Source organism: Entelurus aequoreus, linkage group LG09, assembly GCF_033978785.1.
Source record: "Entelurus aequoreus isolate RoL-2023_Sb linkage group LG09, RoL_Eaeq_v1.1, whole genome shotgun sequence".
Classification (NCBI taxonomy): Eukaryota; Metazoa; Chordata; class Actinopteri; order Syngnathiformes; family Syngnathidae; genus Entelurus; species Entelurus aequoreus.
Genome location: NC_084739.1, coordinates 30,091,709 through 30,112,769, shown reverse-complemented (window position 1 = coordinate 30,112,769; position 21,061 = coordinate 30,091,709). Strand labels below are relative to the sequence as shown.

The following is a 21,061-nucleotide window of genomic DNA, read 5'->3' as shown; positions in this document are numbered from 1 at the left end:
ATAAACAAACAAAAAATAAATGGACTCTCCTTTCTGCATGCAAAAATTGTCCTTAAATAAATATTGAACATCTTCAAATGCTTTTTTTTTTCCCAGTTAGAAAAACTTGATGGTGTTTGCATTTGCCCTCGTTCATCCGTGCTGATGGGCTCATATTGCCCATTCGGTTTGAAGCTGAAATGTTCCCACAAAGGGACATTTGGCTTTGTATTCAAATTGTTTCCTCTTCATTTTTGTTACTTAGCGGAACTTGCCGCTAGCGAGTTGCTGTGTATGTGTGTAAGCCGTCGCCTCGCTCTCCGCCCCAGAGACAAAGATTGTGAATGACTAAAAAGAGGGATCACGGCGTTCAGTTAAGTCTACTGCTAAATGAACGTGCTGAGGGCAATACACAGAGTCAGACTTCTTTTTCCTTGTTTGAAGCGAGAGACACTTTTGATTGGCCAGGAGGCAAAGGACGCAAGGCTGAACAATTCTGATTGGCGAACATGTCTGTCACTCAAACGCTGGTGACAGTGGAGATAAAAAACAAAAACCTCCACCTCTTGTGGTTAGGATATCGCACTAATTAAAACCTTTACGTCGATTTATCATGCAGCCTTATTCTACAGTATCTCCTTGTGGCTGCTTCTCCGTCAAACACACCATCAGCAGCTTTTACGTATTTTACGCTAACTGAAAAGGACAAACGGTAGAAAATGGATGGATGGAATATCTACTGTTTATTTTAACATTCTTGGCTGGCGTTACACTCATTCTGCTTCAGTATGGTGCAGAGTTGCAGTGCTATGCTCTAATTGTTGGTGACACACGCAGTCATGTTTTTAAAAAAAAATTTTTTTTAATTCAATAAATACCATCCACTTCTTAGCACTGTACCTGAATTGGTCTCTTTGTCGGAATTGAACTATTGACATCAGATAAAGCTTGCACCATATTGAGATATATTGTTGCAAGGAATGTCAATTAAATGAATTAAAATAACAATTAAATTAAAATAAAATTTCTTCAAGCAGAGGTCTGGAACACTGTAAATGCATTTGAAAAAACATAAACATGCAGTAAATATTGTAGAAACAAAGAAAAATGGTTTGAATCTGAGCATTTTGAGCTGCATTCTTACATGATATTTCAGATGTAAACAAAATGAACTTATAATACAAACAGGCTCCAGCATTCCCCGCCACCCTGAAAGGGACAAGCGGTAGAAAACGGTAGAAAATGGATGGATGGAATACAAACAGCTGAACACCGTAAATTCCTTCACCAAAACAACAAATGTATTATTTCTAAACATGCCTCCTTGTACTTCTCTCTTCACTGTTGTTTGCCCCACACACTCTTGCTCCACATATGCAAAGGTGCTTTGAATAAATGATTTGATTGGCTCGGTTGCATCACATGGCACACAACTGGTCTGATTATTTCCTGTGTGTATTTTACTACAATGAACAGAGGTCTAATTCACTTTCTCTTGTACGATATAACTTGTATATTTACAATACTGTGCAATATCCTCCTGTGAACCAGCCTCATCTACAGTGGACATGTGTGTTTTGCTCAAGAGGGCTATATTTTTTAGAAAAGTGTAAATAAAAAACAAACAAACAAGAAACAAATGTCCATTCTAGAGGACGAGGGTTCACCATCATTTCCTGTTCTGCACACTGTTATTATTATGCTTTGTGCGCCTACATTCGGCGTGATTTATTGTACTGTTCAGTGCCGATTCTTTGTCTTTGTGACGAAGACAATCAGCACAGCTCATTAGTCAAGGGTAAGCATATCCCGCACATATCCAGTCAGTGCTGACAGATTATCAGAGGCGTTAAGTATGCGTTGACGCAGCCTTAGAGGGTCACACGTCTGCCACAGACGTAATAACACACTTCCCTGGAAATCAGGTGACTTGTCGCTTTCAATGGACTTGTACAGTTGCGTCTACTCCGTTGGTGAGTAATAACGTTAATCTTAAATAGTTTTTGATGATTGTGTCTCTGTCTATGAGTCATAAAGGCATGTTTGTCACATTCGAGAAATATCTATCTTCATGTTGATTTGTGCCCGTTAATGTCATTAATTGGCCTAACAAAAAACAGGCAGAAAAATGTTATATAGTGTCAGCTTTTCAATTCTGTCAAGAATAGTTTTATTCAAGATGTTTCTTTGCTTTCTTATCAGGTCAGCCTCCAAAGTCTAGAGAACTTCCTCTGCCTCTTCCACTATGTGCAGCATCACCCTCATCACACTAAAGATGCACTGAAATTCTGGTACGTGCCTTTATTAGCCCCTGTTTACATCATGTGTGCTTTGTTCTTAAAAAAAACAAAAACAAAACATGTTGGCTTTGTTTAAATGTGGATCTGTTTGCCAGCTTTATAATTACATTTTCTTGGCAAAGTCCTGTTATCTCTTTTTAATTGTAACAATCACAGTAGGAGTGGGTGCCTTTCACATGTACGTGGGAATTGATACATCATACTGGTAGACAATTTTTGGTACTTTTGTGTGCGTTCATGTCTTAATAAATGTTAGTTTGTTTAATAATAAAATATCATGTTTTTATTTAACATTTAAAACTGAGCTGATGATGGCAACTGTGCTGTAACATTACATACCAACTGTTTTGGAGTTTTGATTACCAAATTGGGAGATGTTAAATTTGCTGTGTAAAATCACTAATGCTATTCAGTAGCATATCTTTGGCAAACCCAATGTAAATTGGCATCGAGCTAGCATATTTTGAAAATATATTCTGTGTTGAATTTGCTTCAAAATTACTTTGCTATAATCATTTGTATGATAAATCAGGAACTTTGCTAACTTAAAAGAGAACTGCACTTTTTGGGGAATTTTGCCTATCATTTACAATGCTTATGTAAGACAAGAACATATCTGTTTTTCTTTTTTTTATGCATTGTTATTCATATATATATATATATATATATATATATATATATATATATATATATATATATATATATATATATATATATATATATATATATATATATATATATATATATATATATATATATATATATATATTAGGGCTGCAACAACTAATCGATTATAATCGATTACCAAAATAGTTGGCGATTAATTTAGTCATCGATTCGTTGGAACTATGCTATGCGCATGCGCGAAATCTTTTTTTTTTTTTTTTTTTTGGTTATTTTTTTGTTGTTGTTTTTGTTTTGTTTTATAAACCTTTATTTATAAACTGCAACATTTACAAACAGCTGAGAAACAATAATCAAAATAAGTACAAAAACTGTACAAAACAGCGCCAGGGCGGCGGTGAGGCTACGTCTCATGAAGTGGCGTAAGCTAGCCAATGATGTGTCATGTGCAGCTCACGTGACGACGGCGTCTCCTTTGCTGGAAAAATTCGAAAAATGGCGCAGGAAAACACTACCGATAGTTTAGCGGAGAAACATCTTGAGGTTATTGCTTCAATGGAGAAAAGTGTATGACCTAAGTCGTCAAAAGTGTGGGAACACTTCACTTTAAAGACTTCAAAGAAGACCATTTCCTGCAAAATGGCACGGAAGTACAACATTGCTTCAGGAGCACCTGAAGAAGAAACATGTTGTAGCCATGGATGAAGGGAGGAACTCACAGTACGTAACTTTTTAAGTCCATAGTGGCAACAGGCATTCATGAGTTCAGCTTTTTTGTGAGTAACGTTAGTTATGTCTTTGTTGCAACGCGGGGCTGATAATGTGTCTCCGGCACATTTGACTCCATTTTGAGAGAGAAAACGCACCGTTACCAATTTCGAAATAAACGTAACGGACAGAAATATCTCAGGTTGATTTCATAATGGATCAATGTAGCCGGGCCGATAAAGCTATATAAATCTATTTAGATTTGAGTGACGCTTTAGTACAGACCTGGGCATTGTACGGCCCGCGGGCCGCATCCGGCCCTTTGCGCATCCCTGTCCGGCCCGCGTGAGGCCAATCATAAATTACAAAATACATTTCAAAAAGTATCTATGTCGAGTGTGCAATACAACGGTGCTGCTTTTTTTTTGAAAAGCGTTATTTGTATTACTTCCGTGTGGATGTATGGATTGTGAGTGAATTGAACGGCGCAATCACAAATTACAAAATAAAGTTTAAAAAACATCTATGTCGTGCGCGCAATACAACTGTGCTGCTTTTATTTTGAAATGTGTTATTTATAACGTATGTCCGGGGGGAACCTGTGAGTGAAGATGCATAGAGACAAGTGATGAGACGCTAAAAAAAGAAAAGTTGATGACGAATGGCGTGTTTTCAACAAGACATGGATTGCCAAGTATTTCTTTACATAAATTAATGGTAAAGCCGTGTGCTTAATTTGTGGTACACAGCTTGCTGTGTTTAAAGAATATCATTTTAATCGCCACTACACGAAGAAACACGAGGGAAAATACCGGAATGTGTCTGATGAAGCGCGCGTAAGGGAGGCTGATGCGTTGATGGTAAAACTGCAAACCCAACAAGGACTTTTTGCCATATTTCACACCCCCAGAGATGCAGCCGTCAGGACAAGTTTCGTCATTTCTCACAAAAGCGCCAGAAAAAGTAAGGCGTTTTCTGACGGAGAGTTTATTAAGGAGTGCTTATTGGACTCTGTTGCGCTGATATGCCGGAGACTTGGACTGTTTTTCGCTAACTTTGGATGAGAGCTGTGGTGTACGTGACACCGCCCAGCTGCTCTTCTTCTTACGTGGGATAACTGCAGACTTTCAAATCACGGAGTAGCTGGCAGCCATGCAGTCAATTAAAGAGACAACCACAGGTAATGACTTGTTCACATAGGTAAATGCGTGTTTGGACATGTTAGGACTGAAATGGGACAAGCTGGCAGGTGTGACAATCCAATTCACTTTATTTATATAGCACATTTAAACAACAAAATGTTTCCAAAGTGCTGCACAACAATATTAAAAACAATATTCAAATATTATCCTTAGCTCCACCAATGACTGAATAAAAAGAAAAAAAAATTACATATAAAACCAATATAAAAAACAATATAAAATAAATATGATTAAAAACTATTTTTAACAACAGATGGTTGTCCAAATCTGATGGGGAAAAATGTTGGATAATGCAGGATAAAGTGAACATCAAAAGCAATCTGCTTTTGTATAAAGTTAAGTTAGGTTAAATTATTATTATTATTATTAATTATTATTATTATTATCATCTTTATTATTTTTCTTACGGTATATCAAAAATAATATTGAGCAAAATTTAATTGAAATATTGTCGTGTGGCCCTCCAGCAGTGCTCGGGTTGCTTATGCGGCCCCCGGTGAAAATTAATTGCCCACCCCTGCTTTAGTATAACTAAACGTTATGAAGGTGCTGGAATATTTCATGCTATTATTCAGAGGCAGCCAAAAATGAATCCTTTATTATTCACAACAGAAACGTGTACAATATCTGATTCAGTTCTGATGAGTTACATTTATAATAATGATAAATGGGTTATACTTGTATAGCGCTTTTCTACCTTCAAGGTACTCAAAGCGCTTTGACAGTATTTCCACATTCACCCATTCACACACACATTCACACACTGATGGCGGGAGCTGCCATGCATTTCTGTGTTATTATTGGTGTATGCTGCACACCCAATGTCCACAACATGGTGCCAGTATGCTGGTTTTTTTCAATAAAATACTGGAAAGGATAGAAATGTAGTTTGTCTCTTTTATCCGATTATTAATCGATTAATCGAAGTAATAATCGACAGATTAATCGATGATCAAATTAATCGTTAGTTGCAGCCCTAATATATATATATATATATATATATATATATATATATATATATATATATATATATATATATATATATATATATATATATATATATATATATATATATATAGGTTAGGTGGCTAACAATGCAGCAAATGGGAGTACTCTATTGCACCCATGAAACCGCCAACAGTACTCCATTTACATGTTGTGACCTGAATATTAACCAAGTATTAGCTGTATTATTATGATAAGCGCTAATGCAGGCAAACTGTTTTTAGTGGCGCCTTGATCACAGAGAGCTAATTAGCTTATGCATCTTATTGACATACTGAGCCGGTGAGCTGCTGCATCGCCTCTGAGTTGGTAAAAGGTAATTCTAGATTATAAATAATGTTTCTCTCCTGGATAGTAGTAGGATGGGGCCATGAACCGTGAAGGATTAGGATGAATTATTCATCTAAACGGGGGGGAGATATGAACATCCCATCAGTTGGCATCCCACTAAGAGCAGATATTGTAGAGTAAGTTATTGTTTTATTATGTTAGTAGTTTGTATTTCTTTTTTTTCTTTTTTTTTTAGCAATTATCAATACTGCTTCATGATATTGTTTCACAAAAGCTTGATCTGCTTATCACTCAGTTTCTAAATCTTGTACATCATCCTCGCATATTCAGGTTTAATGATACAAGGTTCTGGATCATCATCCGTTCCAATCAATCGTTGTTGGCTGTCATGAAGTGTGTACCGTAGTGTTGTTGTTGAAGGGAAAAGCGAACGTTGTGACGTGTCTGATAAATTAATACACTGCCAAATGCTTAAAATGACAAAAATATTTAAGTAATACATGTTATTATGAATGTGCATGTTACTACATTACATATAAACTTACAGTGTGTATATAACACGTTAATGGAGGTTTTTGAATGTTTAGAACACTTTATAGGCAGAATGGAGCGACTCACATTTGCTCCATTGTTAGCTGACTTTTGCTAGCATTTATTTATTAGTTAGAATGCGTTAAAAAAAGAAAAATGTGTGCTTGTCTCACATAAGGATTGTGAATGATAGGCAAAATTCCAAAAAAGTGCAGTTTACCCTTTAAGTACCTCTCGTATATACAGTATTTTGTATAAATGTTTGAAAATCTGTGCACAGTGTATTTTTTTGTGGTTATTTTCAGGTTATGTATGTTAACAGCACAATTTACACGATATTAGCGATTACTGTTGTAGTTATAAGTCATGAAGAACTGCACTGCATCTTACTCAGATGGTTTCATCTCAGTAGCTCAACAAAGTACCGAAAATATTTAGCACTTCTCACCTGCATGCAGTGCTACTTTATACCACTTTAACCAAATAATACAATAATAGACATATTGCTTGGTACAGTGTCAATCATTCAAAACGGAGTATGGCCTTTTCAAAGGCAGATTGTTTTTGTATTTGTTCCAGTGCATATATGCACAGAATGTGGAATACATTGCACATAGTTCTACTGTACGTAACAATAGAAAAGCAATGCCAACTTATTGTGTTCAGGCCAAAGTCAATGAGCCTCAATAATAGTTAGTACGGCGCCTTATAATGTATACAGGCTGACTAACTGAGAAATAATGAAACATTTACAATAAGCAGACATCTGATAAGATTTTAGTCTTGGTCTTAGTGTAGAATGTATAACTTTTTGCATCACTGTATAGCTCATGGCCTAGACATTCATAGTGGGGAATTACAAATGCAGTTTTTGTGAGTGATGGCCTGTTACAGAGGTCCTCCATGGGTCACTGGAGGCTCGTCAGTATTCCCAAGGCCGGTCCCCTTGCCATGTGACATCACATGCTTTCATGTGATACGCTGATCTGCTGCGAATCTGGAAAGCCTCCATTTGAAATTCCAATTTAATGGAATTTGCGCTGCAGAACAGAAAATTCAGTCAGTAGTCGTACAAGGAGGTATGCAGATACAGCCAGCAGCCGAGCTGCAGTCAAACTCGGAATATGCACAAGATGACTGCAAGGAAACGGTCCGGCCCACTAACGTATGGTAGGACAACATGTCTTCAAGAGACAGACATTAGCGGTATTGTTAGAAATGTGCTTGTGGGACAGATAGTTGTTCTAAACCCTCCTCTCCATCGTGGTTATGTTGTTGACAGATTTTTATATCTGGAGTAGAAAATAAATTACTGTATGTTTGAAACATATTAAAACAACTGCTTTAAAAGGCGCGATAACTGTTTAATAATTTCCTGTGTAGTAAGCATATATCTTGAACAGCGTACATGTGCATGTATGTTTGTTCAATGAGCTGCCTAACCCTTGCTAGTTGTATGCCTGCACTGCTAAACCCTGTTTCTGCTTGAAGTGGTCTTTTTGCCCAGGAATGTTCGCTGTAACTCTTCGATCAGAAATGTGCAGCTCACATGGTGTACTTATTTAGTTTTAAGGAAATGCCCCAACTGAATGTTAGATCAACATTCCTTTATAATTCCCTTCTGCTTAGGTGTAACAGTCATAGTAAACAAATAATTATACATTTATTCTGTATTAACTGTACTACTGATTCCACTGAGCATTCGTTGAAATCAGTAACGAAACATAATCAACATGAGGACGCGAGCTAAGCATATTGTGTGTGGTGTTGCCTGTCTTGTGGAGCACTGAGGTGCTTTTGACGCTGACCGTCATAACAGCACTATGTCGGGAATTCCCCTATTATGTGATCAATTTAATACATACTGTAGGAAGGCTGGAAAAATACTTTGATCAGAAGCGGCAAAACTGGTAGGATAGATAAATTGACTGCTCTTCGCAGAGGAGCCAATCAAGGGGGTTTTACCATTTGTTTAGGGGCTTCAGAAGGAACTGGAGTATGTGGGAGAAGAAATCCATGGTTACCTTTGTCAGTCTGCTGGACTAATTGATTTTGATGTTTGTGCCCATAAATCGCAACACATAATTTGGACACAGAAGTACATACTAATCAAAGAAGGTACCCTTTTGTCTTTATAAGGTTGTGCAATAATTTCTGGAACTTTGTGTAATGATCACCCTTTCCATGTGTATGTTTTTGTGCACAGTACAGAACCAAATCAAATCCTGTTTTCTAATGTGGTGAAATCATGCATAAGTATTGCAATTGTATTGTCACTGTCTCTGCGTTAGAGTACATTGTGTTTTGAGTGTCTTATACAGAATCTTAAAATGTGATTGGAACTAACCCTACTACATAGTCGGCAAGCTGATTTGCATACCAGCCTAATGTTGATCCCTCTTCTTATAGCTCAGACATGAGTGGGGCCAGTAACACACTGGCAAGGGAGTTCCTGACTGACGTACACCAGCTATGCAGTGCGGTGGCTCAGAGAGCGGAGGCACGGGAGGAAGATGAAGAGGAAAGTCATATGGTTGCACTTGGAGAGTACCTGGTCAGAGGAAGGGGATTTCTGTTGCTTAGCACCCTGGATTCCATCATTGACCAGGTGAGGATGCAGATGCAAATGACAAAATGCCAATATTGACCGGTCAAGATTTTTCCTTTTCCTGTAGCTTCAAGGCTTTTTATATATATAGAAAAATAATATATATATATATATATATATATATATATATATATATATATATATATATATATATATATATATATATGTATATGTATATATGTATATATATATATGTATTTATATTTATATATATACAGTATATATATATATATATATATATATATATATATATATATATATATATATATATATATATATATATATATATATGTATATGTATACTGTATGTATGCATTAGGGTTGTACGGTATACCGGTACTAATAAATTGAAATCGGTACTATACCACCTTGAAAAGTACCGGTACCGCTCTTTCATCTGAGTGCCGCTTTGCAGCGGTGACTACAGAGCCGAGGCGCATGATGTTGAGTGTGTCAACACGCACACAAGCAATAACATCTTCCCATCCATCCATTTTCTACGTACCCCACCTTCCGCTCATGTGCAGCTGAGATAGGCTCCAGCACCCCCCGCGACCCCAAAAGGGACAAGCGGTAGAAAATGGATGGATGGCAATAACATCTTGGAGAGGAAAAATGGTAAAAAACTACAATTCTACTGGTTAATAAAGAGGGTGCCTGAAGCGCAATATGGAGGTATTTGGGCTAACAATAAAGGTGACGCTTGTCTCCTCTCAATTGCTCTGTTTATTGCAGTTCTGAGTGTTGCTGGGTCGGGTTTGGTTTTGGAATTGGATTGCATTGTTATGGTATTGCTGTGTATTGTTTTGTTGGATTGATTAATTTAAAAAAAAAAAAAAAAAAAAATTTAAATAAATAAATAAAAATTAAAAATCAATTTTTTAAAAATGAGAATCGATTCTGAATCGCACAACGTGAGAATCGCGATTCGAATTTGAATCAATTTTTTCCCACACCCCTAATATATAATTATATATATATATATATATATATATATATATATATATATATATATATATATATATATATATATATATATATATATATATATATATATATATATATATATATATACACACAGTATATGTTAGATAGTCAGATATGGAGAAATATGTTTTTCAAATTTTTTCCAAGCATGATGTCGGTCTTAAAATGTGACTGTTGTGTTAGTTGCTCACAACATTTGATATATGCCGTTTGTATGTTTGATACGTCTACAGCTGATAAAGTACACAATAGCGTTTTGAGGCTCTCACTCAATGGGCGTGGCCAAAGTAAGCTCATTATCATTAAAGCTACAGATACACAAAAATTATGTGTTCCTAGTAGGACTTACTAAAAGCACTTTTTAACTAAATTACAGCTCCAAGGCTAGATAGACAATGGGCAATACGTTTACAATACGCTAATGTGGGCCCTTTGCGATTTATTTTAAATGGTTGAAAAATACTACGATATGCGACCTCTAAACTCATAGATTTGAAATGATTATGTAAGGTGTTTTTTTACCTGCAAGCTCATTATTAGTAATTGACACTTGAAGAAGTTGAGAAAGAAATGTGTTTTTAATTAGCACTTGAAGGACTTGGTTCTCCCTGCTGTGAGGAATGCTTTTTTGTAGACATGCAATCCCCTCAAATCTCGGAAGCAAGACTGTCATGCAGATGCTACATTGCTTCCCCACACAGTGGTGTGATGGAGATTTACTGTTTAACTTATTTTGCACATGGACATACTTAACTGTTTGCTTTAAAAATTAATTTGTAAAAAAACAATTTTTACTAAACAACAAAAAAACTTGGTTCTTCTAAATGAAAAAGAAATGGATGTTGCTGTTGCATTCAGAGTATGTCCTGGTGGGCGTGTCTAATGTGACATTAGAGTGTGACCAAAAGGAAGGTGAGAAGAGAGGCTTTCGAGATAACCTTAGTGTGTTTTCTTGCACTCGAAGGAGTTGACTTGCCGAGAGGAGCTGCTCACTTTGCTGCTGTCGCTACTCCCTCTGGTTTGGAAGATCCCTGTGCAGGAAGAAAAAGCCCCAGGTTTGTACTTGCTTTGAAGTTTGTCTCTTCTTCTTGCTGCAAAGACCTGTGACTGCTTCTTTTTATGGTCTGTAACTAATCATAACAACTGACATACTTTTTTATGTGCATGAAAACAAATGTGTATTACAAAGCTTAAGAACTCACTAAGGCTTTTAAAATTTTTTATGGACCTGTTATTGTTTTCTGTCACATGTTTATAAAGATAAAGCACTCTTTTTAGTCTTAGATATACTTGGTAATAAAAAAATTATGATTATACTTCAACTTCATGATCTATCAGTTAATTAGTGCTGCAAACATGTTGTTTTTCCCCTTTTTCGATTTGTTGTTTTCAAACGTTGGTGTTTAGAATGAAACTGATAAACACAAAACAGAAGAGTGCTTGCAGAGGTGTTTGACCTTTGGATGACACTGGTATTTAGTACTGAACTGATGATCCTCTCTAACATGAACACTAGACATTTTTCCTTTAATTAATTCTTACTTAATGAATGTTTTTTAACAAACAGGTAATGGTCTCTGTCTGAAATTAATTCTTACTTACTGAATGTGTTTTAACAAACAGGTAATTGTCTCTTTCTGATAACCCCAAACTTTGTTTTATCATCTAACATGTTAAGTGCTTTGGGAAATCCAAGTCTCAAAGCCCAAATAAAACAAATTCCTCAGCTGTGTAACTTAAAATGGTTGCCAGTCTAACCGGTGAATTCAGAAAACTTACTAATAACAATATTTTTTACGTCAGCAGATTTCACCCTGCCGTCTCTATTGCAAGTGTTCCTCAGCCGGGAGGTTAAGGCCGTGCCTCTCAGAGCAGGACAGAAGACTGGCGTAGATGACCAGGAATCTGGAAAGAGGCCACGTGTTGGCAGCGGTACCTGGAAATCAAGGAGGTCACGTAGGACAGCCCAGAAATATGCTGTAAAGGATGCTCGGCGGGCCCAAGTTTCTACCTCAGATTCTGAAGCCAACACTGAAGACAAAGCAGGCCCAGGTGGCTCAAGGAGTAGAAGGTCCCATGGCTCTACCATCCGGGTAAGCTGTCAACATCATCGTTTAGAAACTACACAGTTAACGGCCACAGCAACCACAGAAACCATGAGTGCACCATACCCTCATCCCAGGGTCCATGGATCACAGACAATGGACACTGAAACCTTAACAGACCCAGCTGCCATGTCAATTTTTAACCGCATGGAGAACTCACCCTTTGATCTATGTTATGTCTTACTTTCATTACTGGAAAAAGTGTGTAAGTTTGACATGAGCATAAATCACAATCCCAGCCTGGCAGTCAGTGTTGTACCAACACTCACTGAGATCCTGACTGAGTTTGGAGATTGTTGTGGTCCAGGAAGCAGTGGTGGTACAGGTGCGGAGGAGCTTGCTGGGGGCTGGACAGAAGAGCCCATTGCACTGGTCCAGAGGATGCTTCTACGCACCATCTTGCACCTGATGTCAGTTGATGTGAGTCAAAGTGAAAAGCTTCCTGATAGCCTGAGACGCAGTCTAACCGATCTGCTTCGTGCAACACTGAAGATCCGAAGCTGCCTTGACAGAAAGACAAACCCATTTGCTCCTCGACCAAAAAAGACCCTACAGGAAGTCCAAGATGATTTTTCTTTTTCACGTTTTCGTCACAGAGCACTATTGCTGCCTGAGCTTTTAGAAGGGGTACTGCAAGTTCTTCTGAGTTGCCTGCAGGCCTCCACACCCAACCCCTTTTTCTTTAGCCAAGCACTAGATCTCATCCATGAATTTGTCCAACACCGTGGTCTGGAGCTGTTTGAAGCTACAGTGCTGCGATTAGAGGAACTCGGGAGGGCTCCGGATTTGGAAGTAGGAGGTGAGGCTTCAGAAAGGCTACGAGGTCTAGTTGCAGGGGTCTTCAAGATCATCAGTGCCGTCAAGAAAGCAAAGTCGGAGCAGCTGCATCAGTCTGTATGTGCCCGACGTCGTCACCGTCGCTGTGAATATTCCCACTTCCTGCATCATCACAGAGATCTGTCAGGTTTGCCTGCTTCTGCTTTTAAGAAGGTTGCCTGGCGCAACCCATTTGAAGAGGACACTGAAGGGAAAGAAGGCATGGAGGGTGATGCAGTGCGTTACCCTGAGCGCTGCTGCTGCCTGGCAGCCTGCGCTCACCAATGTCTACGGCTTCTGCAACGCTTGTCGCCAAGTGGACCAGCTGTGTTGCAGGTACTGGCCGGGGTGCAGGCTGTTGGTATTTGCTGTTGCATGGACCCTCGTTCCGTGATAAGACCACTGTTGGATGCCTTCCAAGCGCCAGATCTGCGAAGTTACCAGTCTCATGTTCTCAGTGTTCTGGGTAGACTGATTCTAGAACAGCTTGGTGGGGGACAGCCTTCAGAGAGAGCGAAGCTTGCTTCGTGTAACATTTGCACTCTGGACCAGAGTCAGTTGCCAGTTCTTGAGGAGACACTACAACATGGGGAACCTTCAGCTCTTTCTACTAGCCTGTGCTACCGTTCCCAGGGGATTCTACCAAGTGGAGGGGGCGCAGAGGACATGTTGTGGAAGTGGGATGCCCTTGAGGCTTACCAAAAACTAGTGTTTGGAGAGGACCGACAGCTGAGCCAGCAGGTAGCTGGTCATGTGTGCCACCTGACACTGCGCGGCAATGCCGTAGTGCAGTGGCAGCTGTACACACACATCTTCAGCCCTGTGCTGCAGCGAGGGGTAGAGCTAGCCCACCATGCGCTGCAGCTTGGGGTTTCTACAGTTTGTACCCAAGTCTGTAGCTATCACACTCAGTGCCTGCCTGTGGAGGTGTTACTCATATACCTGCAAGCGTTACCTGCCCTCCTTAAATCGAGGTAAGCTCCCAGTTGTTGTTGTCTATATCATTTTATCTCCACTACTTTGGGGTGTTAAGTTTGATTTAAGTAATATATTTAGCTTGTAGTGTTTTGATGATCCATTCTATTCCATCAATTTGATGACAATCTATTTGAAGACTTAAACTTCAACAGGTTAAATGCTTCCCTATTTTTCTGTTTTCCATTTGAAACCGATACATCCTTCTCTTTATCACACGTAGATGACATATCAGCCTGCTCCTTGAATCTGCTCGGATTGTCATTAGATCGGTTCAACTGCGTCATTGCTAATTGATGCAAATTAATAATTTAGCATGGCTTTGTGGCTCGCAGGTGACCTGACTATGGATGGCTTGCATTATGTAGTATATACAGTAGTGAAGCAACACAAGAAGCTTTTCTTTAGTTTAAAAAAATAATTTTAATGCTCTTGTTTGGATGAGGAAGTTGTGATTCGGGTAAGTGCCTTTTCATAAAGGAATCTGGTTTACACATGGCACATTGTCTAAATCGTATTATAAAAACAGAATACAATTATTAGCACTTTTTTTCAACTTATATTCAATTGAATACACTGCAAAGACAATATATTTTATGTTTGAACTGAGAATTTTTTTTTTTTTTTGCAAGTCATTAACTTAGACTTTAATGACAGCAACACATTGAAAAAAATTTGGCACAGGGCATTTTTACCACTGTGTTACATGGCCTTTCCTTTTAACAACACTCAGTAAACGTTTGGAAACTGAGGAGACCAATTTTTGAAGCGTGATGTACAGGTTAAGTTGTTCAACAGGCCGGTGTCTCCGTTGTCGTATTTTATGCTTCATAATGCGCCACACATTTTCAATGTGAGACGACCTGCAGTCCAATCTAGTACCTGCACTCTTTTACTACAAAGCCACACTGTTGTAACACGTGCAGAATGTGGCTTGGCATTGTCTTGCTGAAATAAGTAAAATACGTTGCTTGGATGGCAACATATGTTGTTCTAAAACCTGTATGTACCTTTTAGTGTTAATGGTGTCTTCACAGATGTGTAAGTTACCCATGTCTTGGGCACTAATACACCCCCATACCATCACAGATGCTGGCTTTTGAACTTTGTGCTTATAACCGTCCGGATGATTATTTTCCCCTATGGTCCGGAGGACACAACGTCCACAGTTTCCAAAAACAATTTGAAGTTTGGACTCGTCAGACCACAGAACACTTTTCCACTTTGCATCAGTCCATCTTAGATGAGCTCAGGCCCAGCGAAGCCAGCGGCGTTTATGGGTGTTGTTGATAAATGGCTTTCGCTTTGTATAGTAGAGTTTGAACTTGCACTTACAGATTTAGTAACGAACTGTAGTTACTGGCAGTGGTTTTCTAAAGTGTTCCTGAGCCCATGTGGTGATATCCTTTACACACTGATATCAGTTTTTGATGCAGTACCGCCTGAGTGATCGAAGATCACGGGCATTCAATGTTGGTTTTCAGCCTTGCTGCTTACGTGCAGTGATTTCTCCAGATTCTCTGAACCTTTTTACCGTAGATGGTGAAATCCCTAAATTCCTTGCAATAGCTCGTTGAGAAATGCTGTTCTTAAACTGTTCGACAATTTGCTCACAAATTTGTTCACAAAGTGGTGACCCTCGCTTCATTATTGTTTGTGAATGACTGAGCTTTTCATGGAAGCTGCTTTTATACCCAATCATGTCACCCACCTGTTCCATATTAGCCTGTTCACCTAAGGGATGTTCCAAATAAGTGTTTGATGAGCATTCCTCAACTTTGACAGTCTGTTTTGCCACTTGTGCCAGCTTTTTTTAAATACTGTATGTTGCAGGCATCAAATTCCAAATGAGCTAATATTTGCAAAAAATAACAAAGTTTACCAGTTCGAACGTTAAAGGCCTACTGAAACCCACTACTACCGACCACGCAGTCTGATAGTTTATACATCAGTGATGAAATCTTAACATTGCAACACATGCCAATACGGCCGGGTTAACTTATAAAGTGCAATTTTAAATATCCCGGGAAATATCCGGCTGAAAACGTCTCGGTATGATGACGTTTGCGCGTGACGTCACGGATTGTGTGGAAGTATTGGGACACCATTGTGTCCCAATACAAACAGCTCTGTTTTCATCGCAAAATTCCACAGTATTCTGGACATCTGTGTTGGTGAATCTTTTGCAATTTGTTTAATGGACAATGAAGACAGCAAAGAAGAAAGCTGTAGGTGGGATCGGTGTATTAGCGGCTGGCTACAGCAACACAACCAGGAGGACTTTGAGTTGGATAGCAGACGCGCTACCGTGAGTACGCAGCTTTCTTCCAAACATTTGATCGCTTGCCCGTACGTGCGTGCCGCTATGTGCATGTCACGTACGTAACTTTGGGGAAATATATGTGCTGTATGAACTTTGCGGAAGTGAACGGTACTTTGGGCTGTGGGATTGAGTGTGTTGTGCGGGTGTTTGAGTTGTATTGGCGGGTTATATGGACGGGAGGGGGTAGGTGTTTGTTATGCGGGATTCATTTGTGGCATATTAAATATAAGCCTGGTTGTGTTGTGGCTAATAGAGTATATATATGTCTTGTGTTTATTTACTGTTTTAGTCATTCCCAGCTGAATATCAGGTCCCACCCACCTCTCACAGCATCTTCCCTATCTGAATCGCTTCCACTGCCCTCTAATCCTTCACTTTCACTTTCCTCATCCACAAATCTTTCATCCTCACTCAAATGAATGGGGTAATCGTCGCTTTCTCGGTCCGAATCGCTCACGCTGCTGGCGTCCATGATTGAAAACAATGTGCAGATGTGATGAGCTCTTCAACCTGTGACGTCACGCTACTTCCGGTACAGGCAAGGCTTTTTTTTATCAGCGACCAAAAGTTGCGAACTTTATCGTCGATGTTCTCTACTAAATCCTTTCAGCAAAAATATGGCAATATCGCGAAATTATCAAGTATGACACATAGAATGGATCTGCTATCCCCGTTTAAATAAGAAAATCTAATTTCAGTTGGCCTTTAAGTATTTTGTCTTTGCAGTGTATTCAATTGAATATAGGTTGAAAAGGATTTGTAAATCATTGTATTCTATTTACGATTCACGCAACATGCCAATTTCACTTGTTTTGGGAATTGTAATCTTTTTAAAACATATATTCTCTTTAGTGTGGTATCACATTAGTGTCAGTGTTAAGGAAGGCATTTCAGATGGACTGTGTCTACCCTCACTGTGATTACCTTTGCAATAATCCAGAGGAAAGTAAGATAGTTAAAAAAATATATATATATATTTTAGAATTAAACTGCATCATTACTAAATGAACTGAGTTAAACAGGAACTTTCAATCACAGAGATCACAAGCCACTGCACAGTGCACAGCTACTAATGCTCTTTTGTAAATGTACGTAAATAACTTTCACCACATACAGTATGTTGGTATTTATAGAAAACGTATATGCTTAGAACTCACCTAAAATTTTTCTGACATGGGAATCAGCACCAAAATAATAAAGCTCATACTCACATAAAAACACATATGCACTATAAAATACATACTGTATATTTTACAATGTATAAGCATTTATGTAATTCTAGATAAAATGGTATATTTATTTATTGCAGCCTAAAAATCAAAATATAAAGCTGTATTAAGTTAGTTATATTTGACATGTATTTATAATGTAGTTGGTCATTGAAGTATTGTTTATTTTGATTATTTTAAATTAAATGATGAAACATATATAAATAGGTCAGGAGGTTTTTTTCTTTTCTTTTTTTTTTTCTTCTTCAAACAGCACCACCCGCGACCCCAAAAGGGACTAGAGGTAGAAAATGGATGGATGGAAATATGAATTGTAGTACGGTACAATATTTCCATCCATTCATCCATTTTTTTACTGCTTGTCCATCAGATTAAAATCATGTTTTAATATATTAGACTTTGAGAGATTATAATACTGTTGGAGTACAAATATTTAGATTTAATGCAACCACTAAATTATTATTACAAGTCAAATATTTTTATAAAATAAATAACTGTTCAAAAAATACATTTATTGTGCTGATAATATATTGAAATCATCTCACTTGTGTGCCAACTGCTCACAAGAGCTTTAAATATTAATCATTGTGTCATGAAACAGAATATCTGCTTTGTATTACTTGACAAAATAAAGACATATATATAATAAATAAATTTATTGGACAAATACATGGCAAACAAAAGGCTAAAACATGAACATATTTTCCATCGGACGATGGAGCTGACACTACACTACACTGACACACACTTTTTCTTTGATAGTCCAACACGTGATCCTTTAAAGAAGAACTGCACTTTTTGGGGAATTTTGCCTATTGTTCACAATCATTATGAGGGATATTACAACGAATGGATTTTATTTAATGCATTCTAAATATTAAATCAATTTGTTCAAAAGTCAGCTTACAATGGAGCCGTTCATTTCTGCCTATAGAGCCCCTAAAAAATAATCCAAACAACTCCGTTAGGATTTTATATACCGTACATGATGTAAGTATATATTTAATGTAGTAACAGGCACATTTACAATAACATTTAATATTTACGGATTTTGATCATTTTAAGCATATGCGGCGCATTAATTTCAAAAACGCATCACAACGTTCCCTTTTTTTTCTTCATCACTGATTTCTGCTCTCTGCAGACTTTTGTGAGAGTCAATAAACATAATAAAACATCACTTATCGTACAAGGTCTTCTATCATTAGGATGCCGACTGCTAGGATGTTCATATATTCCCATTTAAATTAAACATGTCTCATAATCCTCACCAAGAAACAAAGTGGGGAAGCGGGGGAAAAACTGCTTTTTGTGTCGTTTTCGCCAGCTCCAGGTCCTAAATGGTTATCAAAGTGTCCCAACTTGTCGGATTACATTCTCAGCCATCTACTTTTCAGGTGAGAGGCAAGATTTATGATCTAGAATAAATTTGCAGGGAAGCGAGGAAACAGCAGACCCCTTGATGATGTAAACATAGAGACACACGGAAGTAATCACGTCGACACTATGAATAGTTTGTCTGCATTAGTGCTTATAATAACAATGTCACTAATACTTGGTTATTATTCAAATCACAAAATGGAAATTGAGTATTGTTGGCACGTTTTGGATGGTTATTTATCAGATTTTATGGGTGGAGTAGTGGAGCTCCCATTAGCAGACTTTTATTTACGTTTATTTAATATTTAGAATGCATTAAAAAAAAATCCATCTGTCATGTCTTTCATAATGATTATGAACGAGAGGCAAAATAAATAAAAAAGTGCAGTTCCCCTTTAACTCATCACCATGTTTTGCGTGACAATTTATGAATGATTATGAGAGAACACCGAGGTTGGAACTTTTCTGCGCCCAATTCACTGCAGGTGTGATTTATGGGAGGAGTGTATGCTTGTGTGCTCAAGATGATCCGCCAATTTTGAAGATCATTTTTTGGGGGAGGCATGTACAGTTTGAGGTCTGTGCTTACGCAATGTTTTATGTACGAATTCACGCACAATTTTATAAATGAGGGCCTTGGTCTTGACAAATTGATTTAATTGGTCCATTCTTGTACTTCTTTGCTCCGTTACAAACAGGTGTTAGTCTTCACGTAAATTGTGCCAGTCCAGCTGTATTTTTAGTTATTTGCTTATTTGTGAATTAATGACAAAGTTTGTACTCCAAATTATTTCTCTCATAGGGTGATCCGAGATCTCTTCATCAGCTGCAATGGGCTCAACCAGATGACAGAACTTGTGTACCTTGACCAGACGTGCTCTCTAGCTTTGAAGGTATTTGAGACTCTAATAACCAGTTTTGGACGCCAGGAAGCGGACAACGTCCTCCAGGAGCTGGAGGTTGCAGTTGCCGAACAGAAGCAGACAATCTCGAACCTGGCTGAGGATCCAGGGTCAAGAGGATCTGGAGAAGGCCCGCAGAGCCTTAGCAAGTTCTATGAGGGGCTAAAAGAGGGATATCCACGTCATAAGAGTCGTAGTGGACAGGGACGAGGAGCAGGGCGGAGCCAAGCAGAGACCCATCTCCATGTCATTAACCTTTTCCTCTGTGTTGCTTTCCTGTGTGTTAGCAAAGAAGCTGATTCTGACCGGGACTCAGCTAATGACTCTGAGGACACTTCAGGGTACGACAGTACAGCCAGTGAGCCTCTGGGCGGGCGGCTGGCTTACCTGTCCCCAGACAGCGTGACCCTGCCATCCAAAGAGCAAGTACGACGGGCTGCAGATGTTTGGTCAGTGTGTCGATGCGTCTACCTGGCCAACCCTTTGTTCCAGAGGCAGTTCTTCAGACTAGGGGGGTTAAATGTCTGTTTGCGCCTTATGAGCATGGTCATTCAGAAGCTTTCCTGCAAAAACAAAGATGGCAAAGCAAAGAAGAAGAAGGAGTTCAAATCCAAAAGTAGCCCAGAGTCCACAGTCTTTGTCAGTCTAGATAAGCCAGGTCTGAAATCAATTCACTGCACTCCTCCAGCGGAAGGGAAGACCAAAGATCCAACAAAGAGGCAGGAAGAAGAGTGGCAATTACAAAGTATCCGCCTTCTTGAGGCTTTACTGGCTATTTGTCTACACGGTGCCAACTCAGCCCACCAGAAGACAGACTCTGAGCTTTCTTATCAGGTATCACACTCATATTCAGCTATCAAACCCATAATGAGTGTCATCACAAGGTATCATGTCTTCTCTGTAGCTCCAGTCAGTGGATCATACCCTATTAGAGGTGAGAGACCAGCTCTCTCGCTCAGGGGTGATTAGCTCTGACCTCGCTGTACCGCTGTTTGATTCTCTTCTGAGAGTGGCCTTGGCCAATGTGTTGCCCTCTTCCGAGCCTCCCGAGGAGAAGCCAGACAGGGTGAGTCCCGCCTTTTAGTGATGCTCTAAG

General features: G+C 38.7%; 1 protein-coding gene across 8 annotated transcripts in view; it reads left to right on the top strand.

Annotated features, from left to right (window-relative positions):
• The window catches only part of lyst (lysosomal trafficking regulator), a 131,240-nt gene that overhangs the window by 32,144 nt on the left and 78,035 nt on the right, over positions 1 to 21,061 (top strand). For all 8 annotated transcript variants that reach the window (XM_062058524.1, XM_062058522.1, XM_062058523.1 and 5 more), the window contains exons 3-8: positions 2,182 to 2,270; positions 9,050 to 9,248; positions 11,200 to 11,290; positions 12,042 to 14,130; positions 19,866 to 20,799; positions 20,870 to 21,031. In XM_062058524.1, coding sequence (XP_061914508.1) covers positions 2,182 to 2,270; positions 9,050 to 9,248; positions 11,200 to 11,290; positions 12,042 to 14,130; positions 19,866 to 20,799; positions 20,870 to 21,031 — 3,564 coding nt within the window. The remainder of the gene's footprint in view (positions 1 to 2,181; positions 2,271 to 9,049; positions 9,249 to 11,199; positions 11,291 to 12,041; positions 14,131 to 19,865; positions 20,800 to 20,869; positions 21,032 to 21,061) is intronic.